This window comes from Gorilla gorilla, chromosome 18 (assembly GCF_029281585.2).
Source record: "Gorilla gorilla gorilla isolate KB3781 chromosome 18, NHGRI_mGorGor1-v2.1_pri, whole genome shotgun sequence".
NCBI lineage: Eukaryota > Metazoa > Chordata > Mammalia > Primates > Hominidae > Gorilla > Gorilla gorilla.
This window is the reverse complement of record NC_073242.2, coordinates 37,473,027-37,496,392: the sequence shown is the minus strand read 5'-3', so window position 1 is coordinate 37,496,392 and position 23,366 is coordinate 37,473,027. Positions and strand designations below refer to the sequence as shown.

Sequence of the window (23,366 nt, the reverse complement as noted above, 5' to 3'; positions counted from 1 at the left end):
GGCTCACAGCTGTGCTTCCAGCTATTCAGAAGGCTGAGGAAGAAGGATCACTTGAGGCCAAGACTGGGAGTTCAAGACCAGCTGAGGCAACATAGCTAGATCCTGTCTTTAAAAATATTTTTTAGGCCAGGCACGGGGGCTCACGCCTGTAATCCCAGCACTTTGGGAGGCCAAGGAGGGCAGATCATTTGAGATCAGGAGTTCAAAACCAGCCTGGACAACATGGTGAAACCCCATCTCTACTAAAAATATAAAAATTAGCCAGGTGTAGTGGTGGGCACCTGTAGTTCCAGCTACTTGGGAGGCTGAGGCAGGAGAATTGCTTGAGCCGGGAGGGTGGAGGCTGCAGTGAGGCCAAGATCATTCCACTGCACTCCAGCCTGGGTGACAGAGCAAGACTCCATCTCAGGAAAAAAAAAAAAATATATATATATATATATATATATATATATATATACACACACATACATATATATGTGTATATGTATATATATATATATACATATTTATGTGTATATGTATATACATATTTTTTAGGTTAAAACCCTACTGAAATGAAACTAATAAAATAAAATTCAACTTAATTAAAAAATAGTTCCTGAAATATTAATTTTCAAACAATTCTATTTTAGCTTTGACTCTGAACAAAATATAAACATCAATTTCAAAATATCACAAAGATTGGCTGGGGGCAGTGGCTCATGCCTGTAATTCCAGCACTTTGGGAGGACGAGGCAGGTGGATCACTAGAGGCCAGGAGTTCCAGAGCAGCCTGGCCAACATAGGGAAACCCAGTCTCTACTAAAAAAATACAACAAAAATTAGCCGGGTCTAGTAACCCCAGCTACTCAGGAGGCTGAGACATTAGAATCGCTGGAATCTGGGAGGTGGAGGTTGCAGTGAGTGGAGATCATGCCACAGCACTCCAACCTGGGCGACAGACTGAGAGTCTGTCTCAAAAAAATAAAAATAAGGCCAGGTGCTGTGGCTCACACCTGTAATCCCAGCACTTTGGGAGGCCAAGGTGGGCAGATCACTTGAGGTCAAGGAGTTTGGGACCAGCCTGGGCAACACAGTGAAACCTCCTCTCTACTAAAAATACATAAATTAGCTGGGCGTGGTGGCACACACTTGTAATGCCAGCTACACCAGAGGCTGAGGCAGGGGAATCGTTTGAATTCGGGAGGTGGAGGTTGTAGTGACCTGAGATTGTGCTACTGCACTCCAGCCTGGATGACAGAGTGAGACTCCATCTCAAAAAAAAAGAAAAAAAAAGAAAATTTAAATTTAAAATTTAAAAAAGTCACAAAGACTACAAATACTCAGGTTTAAGCAAATTCCCACCTTTCTTGAATTAACAGTAATTCATATTTGCTTTGTCAAAAATGTAGATATTTACCTGCCTCAACGGAATGAAATCCTAAAAGCCTAGTGTTCTCAAACGATGAAGACAAAGAAACATGCATATTTGAATTTAGAATTTTGATTCAGAATTAATTTTAACCTAGCTGGAGTATACATAATCATTTATGTATTTATTTACTTATTTAAGAGACTGGGTTTCACTGTGCTATCCAGGATGGAATGCAGTGGCACAACCTTGGCTCACTGCAACTTGTACTTCCTGAGCTCAAGCGATCCTCCCACCTCAGCCTCCAGAGTAGCTGGGACTGCAAGTGCACGTTACCACACCCAGCTAATTTTTGCGGAGAGGAGCCTCGCTATGTTTCCCACACTGGTCTCTAACTCCTTGGCTCACTACAGCCTCAAGCCCCTGGGCTCAAGCAATCTGCCTCCCAAAGTTCTGAGATTACAGGAGTGAGCCACCACAACCGGCCTAGTCGATAGTGTATACTAAGCAACATATACCCTGCTTTTGCCTAGAACATACTGAAAACATGGCATTAAAAACAATCACAAAAGTTGGGAGCTGAGAAAAATATACTGTAAAACAAATGACAGATATTAATCTCAAGAAGCTCCCGAAAATGTCTCAAGAACTCCTATGCTGCACTCTCCCTAATAATTTAGACTTTCTACAGATATTTTCTGATCTACCGTGTGCCAGGCACCATGCCAGGTACCAAGATGCCATGGTGAGGTATACACAAAACCGGCTCCTGCTTGCGGGAAGCCTACTCTCCAAAACAGTGCTTGCCAAGCTCGACTGATCACAACTTGGGAGCTTGTTTAAGTTCCAAATCGGCTTCCCTGCTTAGGTGAGCCACAATCCGTGGCATTTTTATCAGGTGCTCCCAATGATTCCTACGCTCTAACGGGTTTGGGAGGAAAGGGTGGGGGTAAGCTCGAGAGCCCAGACCCATCCCGTCCAGCGGGAGCCCCACCTCTAAAGTCCATGTCGCTCAGCATCCTTCCCCCTGACTAGTGGCCCAAACACAGCACGAAGCTGAGGTGGGTGGAACGCTTTCCAAAACAGCGCTCTGTGATGAGCCACCGACAGACTTGCTCGCCTCCGGGAACGAAGAGCTCACTCCTCACAAACCCCACCAGGGAAAGGTAGCACCTGAGCCTCCCGGGCTGCACGGACACCTGTCTCCCCGCGGGTGCCGCCTACTGCTCCGGTGGACTCCAGTCCCCAAGTTCCGCCCCACGGGGACTGGGGGGAGGGGGGAGTCGCCGCGCGCATTAGGCGCTGACAGTATACCGACCCCCCCTCCGGTGTGCGCAGGCCAACACCCATACACACCCTCACACACCCGCACACACTCCCGTGGAAACTGAGGCAGGCAGGCGGCGGACCAGGTCCCGCCGCCTGACGGCTAGCGGCTGGGATGGAACCCGGACTGCGAGATGCCTTCCGCCTCACAGGCACTCCTCAGCCGCTGAGGCCCGGCCCGGCTCCCACCGCCGGAGTTTCACAAAGAAAGTCTCCCGGCCCGAGCCCCTCACGCACTCACCGGCGCCGACGCCCGCGGCGACTGGGGCTCCCACCTCCTTCAGCTCCTTGCGGGGGTCGGCCCTTGGGTCGGCTTGGGCGCCCGCAGCGGCGACTGCTCCATATCCACCGGGTCCGGGCCGCGTCCGCCTCGAGCCACGGGACCCGCCAGCTAGGCGCGCGCGCCAGTTCCGCGCGCTATGTTCCCGCCGTGCTGCTCGCCGCCGAGGCGACCCTCACTGCCCCCCAGCCGCGCGCGCCCCCGCGGGCCCACACACGAACTGCGCACGCGCGCGTTCGCCGCGCCCCCCTCCCTCCCCGCGCGCCCCGCCTCGCGCCCTCTGGAGCTGGCCGCTGTTCCCAGTGTCTCGCCCACCCCGCCGGGCCCGTCCGACTCCGCAGGTGAGCGCGTGGTTCCCGGCTCCGCACCGCCGCCTGCCTCTCTGCAGACCACCCCGGACCCGACCCCTCGGCCACTTCCCCACACTGCCCCTTTCGCTTCCCCCACCACGCGGGGCCTAGGACGAGGGTCTGGGCCAAGAGGAACTTCCCTGCAAGAAGTGCCGAGCTAAGGACGCTACTAAGGGGGCGGGATCGCCACCGTGGAGGTGTGCGAGCAGGTGCCTGCGTCCCGGAGACAGCCAGACTCAACGGAGAAGCTGAGTTGAAGTCCCACATCTCCACTAACCCTTGCATGTTAGGGTCAGGGCTTCGGGACTTGTTTCTCCTAAATCTTTTTTTTTTTTTTTTTTTTTTTTTGAGACAGTCTCGCTCTGTCACCGAGGCTGGAGTGCTGTGGCGCGACGTCGGCTCACTGCAAGCTCCACCTCCCGGGTTCACGCCATTCTCCTGCCTCAGCCTCCCGAGCAGCTGAGACTACAGGCGCCCGCCACCACCTGCTGATTTTTGTATTTTTAGTAGAGGTGGGGTTTCACCGTGTTAGCCAGGATGGTCTCCATCTCCTGACCTCGTGATCCTCCCGCCTTGGCCTCCCAAAGTGCTGAGATTACAGGCGTGAGCCAGCGCGCTCGGCCTGTTTATCCGAAATCTAAAGACTCAATATCATAATCAAGAGAACGCCTCAGCACCGCGCCTAGCACTTAGTAGGTAGTGATCAAGAGAGAAAACCTCTTAAGTGGTTTTAATGGTTAAGGACCACAGGTTCTCAAGAAAGGGAAATCTCAATTCAAGTCCCACCTCCATCTCTTGGAAACTGAGAAACCTTGAACAAGTCACTCAGAGGAGCCAAAGATCCTTGATTTCTACATGTGCAAAAGGGGAGTGTGGCAGTAGCACTGCACAGGGTTGACTGAGCTTTCAGGGAGATGATGACTGTACGATCATGCCTCTCTTAATCACGGGATGGTTCTGAGAAATGCCTCCTTAGGTGATTGCAGCATTGTGCAAACAGCAAAGTGCATTTACACAAACCTTGTATAGCCTTGTATAGCCTACTAAACACCTAGGCTGTATGGCCTATTGCTCCTAGGCTACACACCTGTACTGCCTGATACTTTACTGAATGTACCATAAGCAGTTGTAACACAATGTAAGTACTTGTGTACCTGAATATAGAGAAGGTACAGTAAGAATAGAGTATAAGAGAATTTAAAATGGTACTCCTGTATAGGGCACTTACCACGAAAGGAGCTTGCAGGACTGGAAGATGCTGTGGATGAGTCAATGAGTGTGAAGGCATAGGACCTTACTGTATACTACTGTAGGCTTTATAAACACCATATGCTTAGGCTACACCAAAATTTTTTAAAGCTTTTCTTCAATAAATTAACCTTAGCTTACTGAAATGTATCTTAAAAATTTTGCCAGTCGTGGTGTCTCACGCCTGTAATCCCAGCACTTTGGGAGGCCGAGGCAGGCAGATCATTTGAGGTCAGGAGTTCAAGACCATCCTGGCCAACGTGGTGAAACCCTCATCTCTACTAAAAATACAAAACTTAGCCAGGCATGGTGGTGTGCACCTGTAATCCCAGCTACTCAGGAGACTGACGCAGGAGAATCACTTGAACCTAGGAGGCGGAGGTTGCAGTGAGCCAAGATCGTGCTACTGCACTCTCGCCTGGGCAATTACATGCATGGAGATGTCATCTCCTGTGATAACAATGCCTTCTTCTTCCAGAATACTTCCTGAAGGACCTGCCTGAGGCCGTTTTATAGTTAACTATTTTTTAATGTAAGTAGAAGACATACATTCTAAAATTATGAAAAACACTAAATACACCAGGGCTGGGCACAGTGTCTCATGTGGGTAATCCCAGCACTTCAGGTGGCTGAGGTGGGCAGACCATTTGAGATCAGGAGTTTGAGACCAGCCTGGGCAGTGTGGTGAAACCCCATCTCTGCTAAAAATACAAAGATTAGCTGGCCGTGGTGGTGGGTGCCTGTATTCCCTGCTACTCAGGAGGCTGAGGCAGAAGAATCGCTTCAACCTGTGAGGCAGAAGTTGCAGTGAGCCAAGATCGCGCCACTGCACTCCAGCCTGTGCGACAGAGCAAGACTCTGTCTCAAAAAAATAAAATAAACCAGTAACATAGTTGTTCATTATCAAGTATTATACATTGTATGTAATTGTACATGCTATGCTTTTATAGAACTGGCAGCACAGATTTGTTTACACCAGCATCACCAGAAACACAGAAATGCATTACCCTAACATTACAATGGCTATGTCACTAAGCAATAGGAATTTTTCAGCTCCATAATCGTCTTATGGTACCACTGACTTACATGTGGTTTGTCATTGACTAAAATGTCATTATACAACACATGACTACATATCCCAGGGCCCAATGCCTGGCACACACAAAGCTGAGTTTCACTGGTGTAATTCTCACCCTATCCATCCAAGAATCCTAAAAGTTTAATGAAAGGGGCTCTGCTCCCAAAACCCTGTGGTATAAGTAGCTGGGAGGAGTTCGCCCAACTTGGGGTTGCAAGGACTCTTCCCACCTCTTTGCTTTCCTTTCTCTCCCCCAAACTTCTCTGAAAACCTTAAAGTTGGCAGAAAAATGGAGAATGTTTTCCCTACTAACAAAAAGAATCTTCAAGAGTCTCTTGGGATTTGTAAATGGTTGCATTTACTAGTCTGGTTTTTTTTTGTTTTGTTTTTTTGTTTTTGTTTTTGTTTTTTTTTTTTTGAGATGGAGTCTTGCTCTGTCACCTAGGCTGGAGTGCAGTGGCACGATCTCGGCTCACTGCAACCTCCGCCTCCCAGATGCAAGCAATTCTCTTGCCTCAGCCTCCTGAGTAGCTGGGATTAAAGGCACGCACCACCACGCCTGGCTAATTTTTTTGTATTTTTAGTAGAGACAGGATTTCACCATGTTGGTCAGGCTGATCTCAAACTCCTGACCTCGTGATCCAGCTGCCTTGGCCTCCCAAAGTACTGGGATTACAGGCGTGAGCCACTGCACCCAGCCTTCTAGTTTGGTATTTTTCTTATTCAAGTAACAAGGAAAAAAAAATAACTCCACCAAGAGTAAAACAGAAAAAAGGAACAAAACTGATAGCATGACTGAAAAGGCCTGGGGTGGTACCTCACCTCAGGCATAGCTGGATACAGGCACTTATACAAGATAAGTCTCTCTAATCTCTCAGTGCTTGCTTCCCTTTGATTACTTCATTCTCATGCAATTCTTTCCACATAGTGGCCTGAGCAGCTCCTAACTCACCTCTGCCCAAGAAAGCAGAGGCTGTTCCCCAATAGTTCCAGCCAAAGTCCCAGGACTGACTTTCACTGGACCCGTTTGGGCCACATGCCCCTGCCTGAGCCAACCACCACATCCAGCCTGGCCAGACCTGGCTTTCATGAAGCCCCTTCAGGAAGCGCTTGGGGTCATCCCCTCCAGAAGGACATGGGGAAAACCAGAAAGTGGGAGGAGGGATGCTTCCTTCTGAAAAATAGGGATGCAATTACCACAGGAGGTATCAGATACAGGGCTGGCACAAACAAGAGCTATCCACGGCACCATCATGTAGGCATGCAGCAGGTCCACCATGAAGCAAACTGGCTGCTCCGCAAAATGGAATCACAGTTAATTCAGTCAATGAGAAATATCCCTCTACTTGGGTTCCCACCATTCACCCCAGGCCTGGCACGTCCCAAATTTCCTTGGTCAAAGGCAAGCAAATTACCCGCCTTTTATGCTGCACAAAAAGCTGAAAAGATTATCTTACTTCTCTGGCTCAAGAACTTTCTATGACTCCCTCTGGCTACTTATGTGGCTCCCCCACCCTTAATGATAGAAGCCAACATTCATGAATCCCCTACCACATGCCAGGTACCTAATGGACCTGCCTCCTCCAAAGAGCATAGAAGAGGTTGGTACTCTTACCGCACCCATTTTATAAATATGGAAACAAAGGCTCAGCAATTTGAGGTAATTTACCAAGAGCCAAAGTTAGGAAGTGCAGAGTTCAGATTAGCACAATATTTTTCCCGCCATTGACATCCCAGCTCCATTTGTTCATGTTTCAAAGTCCTACACCCACCTCTAGCTAGGGGCCAGTGGGAACAGCTCCATGGCAGAAGAAGCCTCTAGGAACCCCTTCAGCTTCTGCAGTGGTGGGGCTGGGGAGTAGGTGCAAAAGATACTTAGCTTTACCATCCTCTCCCATAACATTATTTTTTTTGAGATGGAGTCTCACTCTGTCACACAAGCTGGAGTGCAGTGGTGCGATCTCAGCTCACTGCAACCTCTGCCTCCTAGGTTCAAGCAATTCTCATGCCACAGCCTCTGGAGTAGCTGGGATTACAGGTGCCCACCACCACACCTGGCTAATTTTTGTATTTTTAGTAAAGATGGGGTTTCACTATGTTGTCCAGGCTAGTCTCAAACTCCAGACCTCAAGTGATCCACCCGCCTCAGCCTCCCAAAGTGCTGGGATTGCTAAGCCACCATGCCTGGCCCCATCTCCCATAACTTAATGGGGTAGGGAAAAGAATTCCTCCAAGATAAAATTAAGGTGACTTTAGGAAAGGAAGTAGATGTTTGGTAACCTTCAATCAGCAGCTGATTTCTCCCATTGGTGAGTCAATTAGTTTTCTATGGCTGCTGTAACAAATTACCACGAACTGATTGGCTTACAACAACACAGACTTAATATCTTATTGTTCTATAGTTCAGAAGCCTCAAATCAGTTTCACTTGGCTAAAGTCAAGTTGTAAAGGACTGATTCCTTCAGGAGGTTCTGAAGGGAAAACCCGTTTTCTTGCCTTTTTCTGCTTTTAGTGGTTACCTATATACCCTGGATTGTGGCCCTTTCCTCCATTTTTAAAGCATATCACTCCAATCTCTGCACAGTGCTATGGTTTGAATGTGTCCCCCAAAGTTCATGTGTTGGAAATTTAATCCCCAATGCAACAGTGTTGAGAGGTGGGACCTTTAAGAGGAGATTAGGTCATGAAAGATCTGCCCTCATTAATAGAGTAATGATGTTATCTCAGCAGAGGGTTAATTATCATGGGGATGGGTTCCTAATAAAAGGATTGAGTTCAGCCCCCTTTCTCTCTTGATGTGATACCTTCCATCATGGGATGACACAGCAAGAAGACCCTCACCAGAAGCAGGCCCCTTGATCTTGACCTTCCCAGCCTCCAGAACTCTAAGAAATAAACCTGTTCTTTATAAATTACCCAGCCTCAGATATTGCATAGCAATATAAAAAAGACTAAGACACTCAGTCATCATCATCGCATTGCCATCTCCCCTGACTGCTGAGTCCCTCTTAAAAGAGCACTGTAGGCTGGATGTGGTGGCTCATGCCTGTAATCCCAGCACTTTGGGAGGCCAAGGTGGGCAGATCACGAGGTCAGGAGTTCGAGACTAGCCTGGCCAACATGGTGAAACCCCATCTCTACTGGAAAAACAAAAATTAGCTGGACATGTTGGCGAGCACCTGTAATCCAGCTGCTCGGAAGGCTGAGGCAAGAGAATCGCTTGAACCTTGGGAGGTGGAGTTGCAGTGATCCGAGATTGCATCATTGCACTCCAGCCTGGGCACCAAGAGCAAAAAACTCTGTCTCAAAAAAAAAAAAAAAAAGAAAGCACTGTGATGGGACACTGGGCCCACAGGCAACATAGGATAAGTTCCCATCTCAAGATGCTTAATCACATCTGCAAAGTCCCTTTTGTCATGGAAAGGAACATAGTCACAGATTCCGGGGATTAAGTTGAGGACACTTTGGAGGGGCCATTATTCAGCCTGCCATGGAAGATATCATGAGGGGGAGTTAATACAAAATGCTCTGGAAACAGAGAAGGGCGGCCGGGCATGGTAGCTCATGCCTCTAATCCCAGTACTTTGGGAGGGAGGCGGGCGGATTGCCTGAGGTCAGGGGTTCAAGACCAGCCTGACCAACATGGTGAAACCCCATCTCTACTACAAATACAAAAATTAGCTGGGCATGGTGGCAGGTGGCTGTAATCCCAGCTACCCAGGAGGCTGAGTCAGGAGAATCGCTTGAACCCAGGAGGCGTAGGTTGCAGTGAGCTGAGATCGCACCATTGCACTCCAGCCTGGGTGACTAGCGTAAGACTTCATCTCGATTAAAAAAAAAAAAAAAAGAAAAAAGAAACAAAGAAAAGCTGGCTAACTCTCCACAGTGGGAAAAATGTCCCAGGAAACCACAGCCTCCACATTAAATATTCAAATGAGCTAAAACCCATCTAATTGGCAATCTCAGTCTTATTCCTTTAAACATGCAAACCACCTAAATTCCCAACAAACCCCCTACACCCGGCCAGCCAAGTCTCAGAATGCTTATATACCCTTTAATAGAAATTTTCAACCACCATCCCCATTTCCTAAGGAAATGGCTGTGTGCCCTTGAGCCTGCCTTGACTGAATCACCAGTGGCCTTTGAACCACGGCACTCAATTCATGGCATGGCTAGTGAGCTACAAAGTGTCCTAGCATCGACCAAGCAAAGTTATAAGAGCAGATTCAGTGGACAATAAGGAACATTAGTTTTAGAGTCAAAAAGACCTGGGTTGGGTCCCAGCTCTGCCATTTACCAGCTGCGCGACATCAGAAAAGTTACCTTCATCCTCCAACTTTGGTTTCCTCACCTGTGACATGACAGTGGCTAGAAGACCTCATAGAATCACTGTGAGGACAACAGCAGCCAAGGGTAAGTCTTTGCACAGGGCCTCCCCGGTCATTATTGGGTCATCAAGACATAACCGTGCCTTATTTCCACTTCCAAAACCCAAACAGCTCTCAAAAATGAGTCATTGTAGCTCATTTGGAAGAAAAGACTGATATGAATCAATATGCAACTACCTATAATCTTTCTCTATCCCTCTTACTGTGAATATTTGCTGTGGAAATATTAACGTTTGGTCTCCACTGGGGTAGGACTCCACATGTGTAGGACTCCACTGGGGTGCTACACATACACATAGTAGATATGCCTTACCACCTTCCTAAAATTGGGTAATTAAATTTCACAACTTATCTAGCCCAAAGGTTTCAGAGACTGTAGACCTGTATCTTTATGAGGGCAAGGATGAGAATATAACCTGGCCTGTTATTATGCACCAAGGTACCTGCTGTTCTCATGAAGATGTCAGCAGCCAGCCTCTACAAACTCCTCCCCCAACCTCACTATGCTCCTTTCCCTGGAACTTTCAAAGGGGCCCTTAGAATTTGCATTCAGCTCTCACAGGCTGAGACCAGGGTGACATTCTGGCAAACCTGCCTAGTGATAGCCAAGGTGTAGCTCCAGATGAAAGGCACACAACAACTTTAAATATAAAAAAGCCATTCAGGCTAGGCATAGTGGCTCACGTGTGTAATCCCAGCACTTTAAGAGACCGAGGCAGGCGGATCACCTGAGGTCAGAAGTTCAAGACCAGGCTGGCCAACATGGCAAAACCCTGTCTCTACAAAAAAATATAAAAATTAGCTTGGCATGGTGGCGCATACCTGTAATCCCAGCTACTCAGGAGGCTGAGGCACGAGAATCGCTTGAACCTGGGAAGCAGAGGTTGCAGTGAGCCAAGCTTGCACCACTACACTTCAGGCTGGGCAACAGAGTGAGACTCCATCTCAAATAAATAAATAATAAAGCCATTTAACTAAAGAACCGATTATCAAGCAGAAGCACAAAGCCCAGGTTCCATCAGGTTTTTAATTGTACATCAGTGACTGTGAAAAAGCAATTATTTCCATAATTAATATACAAACTATAAAAAAACAGACTCAAAGAAAAGAAAGATGACAGAGTGAAAGAAGGTACATTTCTTTCATGTTCAAACCACGGAGTTCACAACACAGCAGCACACACAGCCGGGCGCTTTGTGGTCTCGGCACCCTCGGCTTCCCCTTCAGGAGGCCGCTTTCGACTAGTAGAAGGCTGAAAATAAAGGAAAATGGAGAAATGTTCAAAAGAAAATCACTGGCTTCTTTAAGATTATCAAAGTTCCTCAATGTACTTCCAGTAAAGTGGGGGCATTTGATGTGAAATTCTAGTACCAAAAATTACTGGTTTTCATCATTGACAACTGAGTCCTCACCACAGCCCACAACTCAGACATGCTTATCTAATAGATATTTCTCTCCCTTATGGCTTCTGACCTCTGAATGATGTATACTGAAAGCAAGTAGCATAACCAACTTCCTCTTGATCATCCTTTTCTAAATATCAAGTTTAAAAGGACTACAATACCTCTCAGTTGAAGCCCCAAGTCTTGGTCTTTTGCGGGAAGACAACCTTTGTGCCTTAGTTGTTTTCCCATATACAAAATTGGGAGGAAGGCTGGGTGTGGTGACTCACACCTGTAATCCAAGCACTTTGGGAAGCCGAAGTGGGTAGGTCACTTCAGGTCAAAAGTTTGAGACAAGCCTGACCAACATGGCAAAACCCCATCTCACCTAAAAATACAAAAATTAACTGGGCACAGTGGCGGACACCTGTAGTCCCAGATACTCAGGAGACTGAGGCAGGAGAACTGCCTGAACCCAGGAGGCAGAGGTTGCAGTGAGCTGAGATTGCACCACTGCACTCTGGCCTGAGTGACAGACTAAGAGTCTGTCTCAAGAAAATAAAAATTGGGGGGGAGAAAACAGTGCGAAAAAGGACAGCTACCATTCAACAACAACAACAACAAAAAAGCAGGACTGGAATTAACTTATACTCACAAAGAACTTTAAAGAATAAAATTTTAATCAAGGAATCAACTACTGACCCAAATTTTAATTTTCCAACAAATTTATATTTGAGCCTCTAATAGAGTCTTTTGAAATTGCCTTGCAGGTGACCTTTTGGATGACAATCCCTAGCTGTGCTTATCTGTCTATTATGTGTTAGATATTAAACATATCCTGCATTTTTAAATCTAAGGGTGCTAGAGTGAATCAAGTTCAAACAGAGTTTCTACTACATTATAACTGAAACAACGTTAAGCAATTATTACTCAGGAAAATCTTGAATTTCATCTCTTTGCTTATCAGCTCCTTAAGCCTAGACTACATTTAGTGATCATCAGGAATACGAGTACCTGGGCTAGAACCTGGGATAGACCTGTGGATTCATTTTCCTCAGACAGAAGATCTTGAAACTTTCTCTTCATGTCTTCATCCTGTGAGGGAATTAAAAACATAAGTAGCTGTGTCTGAAGGATAATAAACTAGAATGACAGGGCTAGCATGCCCCTGTGGAAAGAGGGAGGAAAAGATGTCCGTCCAAGAATCATCCCCTTGATGAAGCTCCCACAGCGAAAGGCATTATGTGTTGCCCCCTTCTACCTTCCCAGAGGAGTCCAGTTAGTAGTCAATGCTCCATCAATCCTGGCTGACTCACATCCACATGCCTAAAAGCTCTCAGTGGGTCAATCACAGCCTCCGGCAGTCAAGAGTTTCTGAATTAGCATCCCAGATCCTGAGAAAGGTGACAATCAGGGGGCCAGGGGCTGGGCCTGACTCCGTGCAGCTCCTCAAATCCTTCCGGGACCACTCTCCACCTGCTGCCCCTGCCATGAATGAGGCCAGTCACCCAGGCTGTCCTAACAACCAGCCCAGCACCCTAGAAAATTCACCCAGCAGATGCCATACAAATTTTCAGAAGTACTTAAGGCCACAATATCCCAGAGCTCAGGTCTAACGAGAAAGGGAGACAATAAACATAACAAAGCATTACAGCTGTTTCATGCTGCAGGAGTGGGAGATGAGGAGGGCACAGACAGTGTGTATACGAGTAGCTCCCACCTCTCTGGATGCTCACTTCTGCAGGGTTCAAGGATTTGCATTAGGAAACCCTGAGAGGTGGTCTGATGCAGCTCTCCCCACCTTCAGCAAGGTGAAAGGAACATCTCTAACTAGGAATGTGGCCTTTGAGTTCTGGCCAGAAGCCCAGCTCAGCCACTCACAGGTGGCATATGCAGAATACAGACCCAGAGTTATCTGACTCCAATGCCTCATGTACTTTCCCACCCAACTCCAGCCCCTCCTCCCACTGAGCCAAGCATACCACAGTGGGGAAAGAGAGAGGATACAGCAAAGTCCTCCACCATTTGGCAATTTGATGGATATGGAAATTTTACAACACTAGGTTGGGCATGGTGGCTCATGCCTATAATCCCAGCACTTTGGGAGGCCAAGGTGGGAGAATTGCTTGAGGCCAGGAATTTGAGACCAGCCTGGGCAACATACTGGGACTTTGTCACTACAAAAAAATTTAAAAATTAGGCCAGGCACAGAGGCTCACGTCTGTAATCCCAGCACTTTGGGAGGCCAAGGCGGGCGAATCACCTGAGGTCGGAAGTTTGAGATCAGCCTGGCTAACATGGTGAAACCCCGTCTCTACTAAAAATACAAAATTAGCCAGGCGTGGTAGTGCATGCCTGTAATCCCAGCTACTCAGGAGGCTGAGGCAGAAGAATCGCTTGAACTCGAGAGGTGGAGGTTGCAGTAAGACAGGATCACACCACTGCACTCCAGCCTGGGCAAAAGACTACGACTCTGTCTCAAAAAAAAAAAAAAAAAAAATTTAAATTAGCCAGACATGGTGGCATGCACCTGTAGTCTCAGCTACTTGGGAGGCTGGGGCAGGAGGATCACTTGAGCCTGAAAGTCATGGTGCAATGATCATGCCACTGCACTCCAGCCTAGGTGAGACAGCAAGACCCTGAGGAAGGAAGAAAGGAAAGAAGCAAGGAAGGAAAAAGGGGGGGGGGATGAAAGAGGGGAGGGGAAAGGAATGGAGGAGAGGGGAGGGGGAAGGAAGGAGGAAGAAAGAAAGAAGGAAAGAAGGACCAGGCACAGTGGCTCACGCCTGTAATCCCAGCACTTTGGGAGGCCAAGGCAGGGCAGATCACTTGAGGTCACTCTGTTTTGAGTTTCTCAGTGTAGCTCTCCATTGCCATTTGACAGCAGCAAGCTCATCTGGATTCCTCTCCGCACCCTCTCACAGCCTTACTTAGGATCTCAATTATCTTGCAGTGTCACTCTCAAAAGTCCGTCTCTTGGCAGCCCTTCAGTGAAGCCAAACAGAGTGGTCACAAGCCTAATCAGGCTTATATTTAAAACAAGTAATCAGGTCAGGCACAGTGGCTCATGCCTGGAATCCCAGCACTTTGGGAGGCCAAGGTGGGTGGATCACCTGAGGTCAAGAGTTCGAGACTAGTCTGACCAACATGGTGAAACCCCATCTCTACTAAAAATACAAAAATGAGCTGGGCATGTGGCAGGCACCTGTAATCCCAGCCACTTGGGAGTCTGATGCAGGAGAATCACTTGAACTCAGAGGTGGAGGTCGCAGTGAGCTGAGATCACACCATTGCACTCCAGCCTGGTAGACAAAAGTGAGACTCCATCTCAAAAAAGGCAATAAATAAATAAACATTGATTTTCTTCATGATGTCTACAATTATTCCAAAATATTAAATTAGCCAGGAACAGTGGCTCGTGCCTATTATCCAAGCACTTTGTGAGGCTGAGGTGGGAGGATCCCTTAAGTCCAGGAGGTCGAGGCTGCAGTGAGCTGTAATTGCACCAGTGCACTCCAGTTTAGGCAACAGAAGAAGTCCTTGTCTCCAACAATAAATAAAATAAAAATTAAATTATAATATCCCTTGAAAGCAAACAGAAGAAATCCTCTATTTCAGGCAGTAAATACGAGGCAGACAGTAGATGTAAGGGATGCTCCCAAAACTGGGCACTCTGTTAATGACAAAACAGAGACCAGAATCCACATTCCCAACACTCAGTCCAGCGCCAGAACAACAAAACCATTTGGTTTTTGTGAAAACACTGAATTTTCCCAAAATAAAACCCAAACTATCACTAACAGATGTTTTAGATGGTCAGTCTTCATCTTTGTCTTCATTCAACGCTCATTCCTCCTTTTACTGCAAAAACAAAAGGTGGCTAGAAGAGTATTCCAGGGAGATTCTGCAACGGAGTTGAACTTCACCTTCTCCTTGGTTGTTAATAAGTTTTCTTTGAGACAAAGAAGTACAAGAAAAATAGGCTATGCTTGCTCATAAATTTCAGGCAGATGCAAACCCTGTTCCCAGGCTCAACTGGCCAGCTCTGTTTTTTTGCTAGAGATGAACACAGCTCCTGTACCTCTACATTTAGACCCAAGAGTTTCCCTATTAGGACACATGAAAAGAGCCAAAAGACATGTTTCTCTTTTTCATCAAAATTAAAATCCCCACATGCAAAGGCACCCTTTGTTTCCAAACCCCTTTCCTCTAGGGTCCTGCTGTTTCAAATCTGTTGGTCTATTAAATGCTAAATCATCTGACAGATTTCTTCTGGGGAGACTATAGTTTCCAGGGCAACATCCAAAACACATATATCTGTCTTTTTTTTTTCAGTTTTTGTTGTTCTCAACCTGAGCTGGCCTGAGCAAAACTGTTAGGTGTAGAGGATTACAACAGAGAATGGGGACAGTCTTCCCAGAGTCCCAGAAGTACGGGGCTGAGGCTGGATTGCCCAAGGAGTTCCTGGACCAGTAATCCCCAGAGAAACAGCATTTAGCTCAAGTAACAGCCTCTAGCTCAAGCTACCAGTTCTGTCCCCCATCTCCACAGAAAATGGATTGATACAGTTTGGCTTTGTGTCCCTATGCAAATCTCATCTCAAATTGTAATCCCCAGGTGTTGAGAAAGGGACCTGTTGAGAGGTGATTGGCTCATGGGGGCAGTTCCCCCCAGGCTATTCTCGTGATAGTGAGTGAGTTCTCACGAGATCTGACAGTTTCATAAGAGGCTCTTCATCCTTCACTTCCTTCACAAGCTCTCTCACCTGCTGCCATTAAGACATGCCGTCTTCCCCTTCCACCATGATTGTAAGTTTCCTGAGGCCTCCCCAGCCATGTGGAGCTGTGAGTCAGTTAAAGCTCTTTTCTTTATAAATTACCCAGTCTTGGGCAGTTCTTTATAGCAGTGTGAGAACAGACTAATACACAGACCAAAAGAAAATTAATAGAAAGGGGCATGGCTGTGCTGAATGGAACTGCTCGTTACAGAAGACCAGACATCTATCAGAAAAACCTGATCAATGCCGTAGCTAATTCCAAAACTAAAGATTAACCCAGCAAAGCCACAATGTACTTTCAACTCTTGGCAGTTCCAAATGAGGTCAGCATTTAATAATGGCAGCCCCAACCCCTAGCAGGAGCACAGCAGTAACACAGATGAAAGGTGCAGGTGACAGCCTTCACTAAGGACACATTTACTCATCTGAATGAACAAGCAGTGGGACCCTTTATACCCAGTCACTTGGGCTGGAGAAATAGCTGGATTCTCCCCAGGGAGGCTGCCCTCCTCCCCCACTTCCCTGATTTAAGGTTGAAGATGGCTGGAATGCACCCCACCTATGAAGAACAGTGGACATGGCTGGGGGTAGAGCCAGAACAAGCCCTCAAAAGAACACAGGCCAAACTGGAGACTCGGAGCAGCCAGGTGGAACCAGAACAGGACATAAAGTTAGCTTGTACATCCAACAGCCATGAGTAACATCAAAAAGGTTGTAGCCTGGCCAACACGGCGAAACCCCATCTCTACAAAAAATACAAAAAGTAGCTGGGCGTGGTAGCATGCACCTTTAATCCCAGCTACTTGGGAGGCTGAGGCAGGAGAATCACTTGAACCCGGGGGGCAGAGGTTGCAGTGAGCTGAGATTGTGCCACTGCACTCCAGCCAGGGAGACAGAATGAGAAGTTGTCTCAAAAAAGAAAAAAAAAAAACAGGTTGTAACCCATCCGCCAAGATACTCCCCCAATACATTAAAACAATTAAACAGATTCAACAAAGTAAATATGTTTCTGTCCTCTGTCTCATGTCTCTCAGGCAGCAGGGCTTCCCATGTATTTTATGCTAGCAGGCACTGTCCCACACCCACCTGAAACCATGGTGTCTTAAGGCTTCTTCTGTCGTAAAACATGCCTTTGGATGCACTACCAACAACTTCTTGACAAGGTCCAGAGCTAAAGCAACAATTGGGCAAATCACAGTGAAAAGTATAAATATATTATCAGTAACAGTATGCCAGAATTAACAGGCCACCATCCAGAAAGAGCAGAGAGGGTCTGAGATCATCAGGGAGTCAGCAGACAGGGCCCCCTAATCTTCCTCATTCTCTGTATTCAGAGTACTGTGAGAAGACCAGGAATGACAATGACACTCCCTGTCTCCTGCTGCTGGGACATCAGTCACTACCTCTTCGTTGCCTGTTCCCTCTCTTGTTGCTAGACTCAAGGTCAAACTAATTAAAGCTAAACTTCTACCCAATTCTAAGATAACTGGGATGCACAGCAAACTCTCCCTGACATCTACAGATGGATGGGTGACAGTTACTCAGCCAGGGAGAGGCTCCCTGAAACTGCAGACTTGTCAGAAATAAAACTTGACTACTCCAGCAAGCAACAAATGCACGCTGGCCTGTATATTACAACATTATTATTCCTTAAATATTCTGACATTTAACACAATCACCTATGTTATGTTATGTGACATTTAATTTTCTACTTTCTCTTCAGGGAACTAAAGTTGCCAGGATAAATTATAAAATACAAGGTAACTAAAGACATCTAGTTTTTACACGCTTGCTTACTCAAAGGAAACCTTGTAACTAAAAAGTTACAAGTGCATTTATTTTGCTCATTAAAATAGGTACCAGGCACTTGTGTACATTATCCCTAACCCTCAAAAAACCTTTTAAGGTAGGGATTATTGAGGGTCCCTTTACACAGAAAGAAATTGGAGACAGAGGTTAAATAACTTGCCTAAGGCCACACAGCTAAGTAGTAGCAGACCCAGGACCTGAGTGCATGCTCTTAATAATTTCCAGTGCCTCTCAAATGGTGTGAAACTAACGATAGAAAATAAGAACAGAATTGACAGGAGAAAACACCATGGAATTTGGAGAGAAACTCCCACCACAGGACACACACATTTTAGAATACCACAAATTCTTAACCCTTTCATATTCATACCTTTCTCTGAGACTTCTGCCCAGACTTTAGGAATGAAGTTGTGTTTTCCACTGGTGATCTGATCCTTCAGTGACACTTGAGTCCTATGCTCAGAGAAAGGTGGATACCCACTAAGGCTTAATACTGGTAGAGAGAGAAAGGAAAAGAAATCAAGTGGCATTCTCAGTGGCATTCAGATATAAAGATTTCTTTTTCAGCATAATGAAAAGTCTGATTTTTCTTTAAATCAATGGTCAAAAAGTGAGCTAGGCTGGCCACAATGGCTCATGCTTGTAATCCCAGTACTTTGGGAGGCCGAGGCAAGAGGATCACTTGAGCCCAGGAGTTCAAGACCAGCCTTGGCAACATGGCAAAACCCCATCACTACAAAAAATAGAAAAATTAGCTGGGCATGGTGGTGTGCGCATGTAGTCCCAGCTACTCGGGAGGCTGAGGTGGGAGGATCACTTGACCCAGGAGGCAGAGGCTACAGTTAGCCAAGATCAAGCCACTGCATGCCAGCCTGGACAACAGAGCAAGACACATTTGTGACTTCATCTAATCACCTCCTACCAGTCTGTGAAGCAATGAAAATATTTCTTACCAGATAAAAAGAATAAATCCTAAAACCCAGCAGTCCAACAGAAACAAGAACTTCAGGAGCCAAGCAGGTGGGGGTTCCACATAAGGTTCTCACGAGAGAGGTCTCTCCCAAAATCTTGGAGTGCCCAAAATCAGTAATCTAAAATTCAGTACAAAAGGGAATAATGTTGAACTTGTCATAAAATAAAATGATTAACATAGTCTGCCAGTCCAAGAAGACACGTAGGCTAGATCAGTTTCTATTGTACAATTCACACCTGCCATTAATCTGGAATCTACAGATTCATGTCTTTGCAAGTTAAGACATTTAACTTTGCTTAAATTAAAATTCCTGAGCCTAGGAATCTCACTCAACACTTAGGCTTTCCAACTTAACCTATGTCCTCTGTAATCTTACAAAAAGCTTATTACCTTTATCACAGACACTTCAGGATTCTAATTAGTTCTACATGGTTCTTAGACCCCACTGTCTCAAACATGGCTGCGCTATGGAATACCTGGGGAGCTTGGAAAAACATGCTTATACCTGAGTGCCACTCTCAGCTTCTGAGGTAAAGCCTGGGTATCATAAATCCTAACAAGAGATTCTAAAGTGATGCCAGGCTTGATAAACAGGGAAAGGCAGGGCATGTGATTACACTCATTCATTCATTCACCTATTCTGCTCAAAGGGAGGCAGTGTCCCCAAGGTCTGTGCTGAGGAGAAAGCTGCTCTGCCTTCGAGGTGTACCCCGGGTCTGTGCTGAGCAGAACGCAGCTCCGCCCTCGCGGTGCCCCCGGCCCGCCCGGGTCTGTGCTGAGGAAAACACTGCTCCGCCTTCGCTGTATCTCCAAAGTCTGTGCAGATGAGAACTCAGCTCGCCCTCACGACGCAATCTGGGTCCGTGCTGAGGAGAACGCAGCTCCGCCCTCGCAAAGGCGCACAGCGCGGGCGCAGGCGCAGGGAGGCGCACAGCGCGGGCGCAGGCGCAGGGAGGCGCACAGCGCGGGCGCAGGCGCAGGGAGGCGCACAGCGCGGGCGCAGGCGCAGGGAGGCGCACAGCGCGGGCGCAGGCGCAGGGAGGCGCACAGCGCGGGCGCAGGCGCAGGGAGGCGCACAGCGCGGGCGCAGGCGCAGGGAGGCGCACAGCGCGGGCGCAGGCGCAGGGAGGCGCAGAGAGGCGCAGAGAGGCGCACAGGGCGGGCGCAGGCGCAGGCGCTGGCGCAGAGAGGCGCACATTTTATGAATAGCAAATCAATTTCTCCCTGTTCCTCTTACATCGAGGCTGGACACACGTTTACAGGGGATCAGTGTGAAGGGAAGCTGGTGAGGCTGCCTGGGAAGCCCCCTGCCTGCGTCTCCCAGTGGACTCCTTGGGAGCGCCCCCTCCCCCGCTCTGCCCAACAGCGCCTGAACTGTGGCCGCTTGCACTCCTGTTGCCTCCCCAGTGGCTTGAACTCCAGAACTTGCCACCCTTCAGTGGAATTCCTGGAGGAGTGAGGAGCTCTGTGCTATGCTTGGCCACCGAACATGGGCCATCTCTCCTTTATGGTTTGAAATGTACCGTAGTGTCTTGTTTGGTAATTGTATAATAATATGGGGAGACTGTGCGGGTGTCTGCTGGCTTGTCTGCTGGTTCTTACTCATGGTGCCTTCTTCCCTTTCAGACTTGGATATCTTTGTGTGCTTCTTGGGGCCCTTGGAAGGGTGTCTGTGGGGTTTCCGTGAGGCCAAAGACAGAGGTTCCTTCTCACGAGGATGGTGTTTGCTTTCACATGGACAGCCCAGACCACCTGGAACCAAGTGCACAGAAGCCCCACCATCCCCGGGCCTCCCAGGTGTGATGGGTGAGCGGTCCAAGTCCGCAGGAGGCCAGAGGCTCTTTGTGGTTGAATCTGTGAGTTTCCTTTCCTTTTTTCCTCCCACTCCTTTTAATGCTAATGAATTCCTTGTTTTGGGGCAGGGGCCAGGGTTATCTCTTCTTCTGTCTTCACCCAAGGTGAGGCCTTTCAGGCTCCCAGCTTGATATGGGGGTGAATCCCCTATCAGCCTCCTCATACCTTGACCTCTGTCTACCCCCCTACTCCCTCCAAGGTCGAAGCCCAACTTGCCAGGTTGGCAAATGCTCACAGGCAACAATGGCCCCAGCGCTCCTCCCTAGGTTCTTGATTTTCCCCTGAAACTTGGCCTGGAGGTTTCCCACTAGCTTAGCAGCCTTTTGATGCTTTTAACGTAATTTTGTTATTGTTTTATCCAAAATTCTTGCTTGTTTTCAGAGGGAAAGCAGGTCGGCCATTACTGCACAGAAAATCTGGGACAGTTATTATAACCATATAAATTTATTATCCATGTGCTGTCCCATCTTCTTGATGAGACAGATGTTTAACAGCTGGAGAACTGGACCCCGTATTTGTCCCCATCTTGCCTAGCAACAGAAGGTAGTCACTAATCAGGGATTTTCGAGCCCATTGCTTAAGGCCTTCGTTGACCCAAAGGATAGTGGGTCCCTGCTCCTCTTCCTGCGGAGAGGCCCAGGTGCCCAGAGGGCCCTCCTGGCTTGGCTGCCTACAGAGTGGCTGATGAAGTGTCCGCTGTGCGCACAGGACACCCAGCCCCACTCCTCCCCAGGCAGCCCCTCAAACAGCTGTTCCTCTGCCTGCTTGGGCTGTGGACCTGAGGCTGAGAGGCTGAGCCATCGCCCTGAGCCGCATGCAGGGGAGTGGCAGGCCTGGACCCGGTGCCCAGACCTGGCTCACGTGACCTTACTTTTTCCACTGTGCCTGCTTCTCCCTCCCAGGCTCTGTGACCTTGGGCAGCCATGGCCATCCTGTGCCCATTCCCAGCTGTAAAATGAGAGGCTGGGCTGGCTGATCTCCAATGTCCCCTGCCAGCCTGAGATTCTGTGTTGTGTCCTGGGGTGTGACTGTGACATGCCTCCGAAGGCAGCTGCCAGTGCTCATGAGGGAGGCCTTTTTCCTGAGTTAAGGCAGGTGGGGGGACTGGGGTTGAGTTGAGGGACTGGGAGGTGGGGGAAGCACACAGACAGTCCTCCCCAGCTGAGCGCTCGTGGTGAATTACCTTCAGTCCCAGGCTCAGTGCTTTGGAAATGCTCTCAGGCCCAGCACCCAGGCCTGGAACCAGCCTCCAGGCCCCTGGCCCTCCCTTTCTCTACTGGAATCTTCCAGACCAAGGCAGGTCAGCTGAAAGTCACCGACTCTGCCTTCCACAAACTCATAGCTGACAGACCATTCCATGTCCCCTCCCAGCCCCGTCCCAGGAGCGGAACTCACTTTGCCTTCCCACCCTCCAGGCCGACTCACTGTCCGTCACTCTCTGGGTCCCACCCACTGTCCCACCAACTTCATTGGTCTAAAAATATGCTCTGGCATCTTGTTGGAAAGCAGCAGGAATGATGGGCCCTGCTGATAAGGTGAAGAAAGTGACCCGAGGGGGCAAACTTACGGACGGGACATACTTTGGCAAAATAACAAAACAGCGGGACCTGAAGGCTGGCTTCCCAAGCATCCTCAAGGCCTTGTGCCAGGAAGAGGACCCTCGGGCTTAGGAAAGTGAAAACCAGGCTCAGGTCCCTCACCCAGACCCTTCTGCCCGCTTTGGGAGGGAGCCCAAGAAGTCAGCTAGGGAGGGACCTCCCGGTGGGACCTGAGTCCTGATTGGAACTTTCTGGGGGCTTTCTTGGCATTTTACGTGTGTTGTCACAACTCCTTGACGGGAGAATTAAGCATGGTCTGTGGGATTCCACTGGGAGAGGACCCCTAAAAGCCTGGGCCGGGCCTCCTCCCAATTTCACCCCATATGCCTTTCCCTTTGCTCATTATGCTTTGTGTCTTTTGCTGTAGTAAACCGTAGCCATGACTTTTGCAAGTCCTCCTAGATTAACACTGAACTTGGGGGTGGTTTTAGGGACCCTGACGTACCTATGGATGTCAACTTGCTTTAGCACTATTTGTTGAAACAATAATCTTTTCCACATTGAATTGATTTGGCACTTTTGTTCAAAATCAGTTGTAAAGATTTGCTACATGAATGTAAACATTTATTCCTGGACTCTTTTGTTTTTTTTTTCATGAGACGGAGTCTCGCTCTGTCACCCAGGCTGGAGTGCAGTGGTGCGATCTCAGCTCACTGCAAGCTCCGCCTCCTGGATTCACACCATTCTCCTGCCTCAGCCTCCTGAGTAGCTGGGACTACAGGTGCCCACCACCACACCCGCCACCACGCTCTACTAAAAATACAATTTTTTTTTTGTATTTTTAGTAGAGACGGGGTTTCACCATGTCAGCCAGGATGGTCTCGATCTCCTGACCTCGTGATCCATCCGTCTTGGCCTCCCAAAGTCCTGGGATTACAGGCATGAGCTACCACACCTGGCCTATTCCTGGACTCTTATTCTGTTTAATTGCCTATCTTTATGTCAGTACCAT

At 48.0% G+C, this 23,366-nt stretch overlaps 1 protein-coding gene and 1 long non-coding RNA gene across 3 annotated transcripts in view; one reads left to right on the top strand and one right to left on the bottom strand.

Annotated features, from left to right (window-relative positions):
* Nucleotides 1-11,029: 11,029 nt before the first annotated feature.
* LOC129527660 (uncharacterized) lies at nucleotides 11,030-19,921 on the bottom strand. 2 transcript variants are annotated; one of them, XR_008672676.2, is made up of 7 exons: nucleotides 19,598-19,895; nucleotides 18,943-19,080; nucleotides 18,360-18,482; nucleotides 17,267-17,351; nucleotides 12,665-12,888; nucleotides 12,418-12,498; nucleotides 11,030-11,273 (listed from the first exon to the last, which is right to left on the bottom strand). It is a non-coding gene; the product is annotated as an uncharacterized lncRNA (long non-coding RNA). The 2 variants fall into 2 exon arrangements; XR_008672675.1 differs by lacking the exon at nucleotides 12,665-12,888 and having other exon boundaries at nucleotides 19,598-19,921.
* A 195-nt stretch (nucleotides 19,922-20,116) lies between these two features.
* LOC115931074 (rhophilin-2-like) overlaps nucleotides 20,117-23,366 on the top strand; it is a 43,441-nt gene continuing 40,191 nt past the window's right edge. Inside the window, 2 exon segments of the mRNA XM_063700170.1 lie at nucleotides 20,117-20,247; nucleotides 20,589-20,818. Coding sequence (XP_063556240.1) covers nucleotides 20,765-20,818 — 54 coding nt within the window. The 5' untranslated portion in view covers nucleotides 20,117-20,247; nucleotides 20,589-20,764.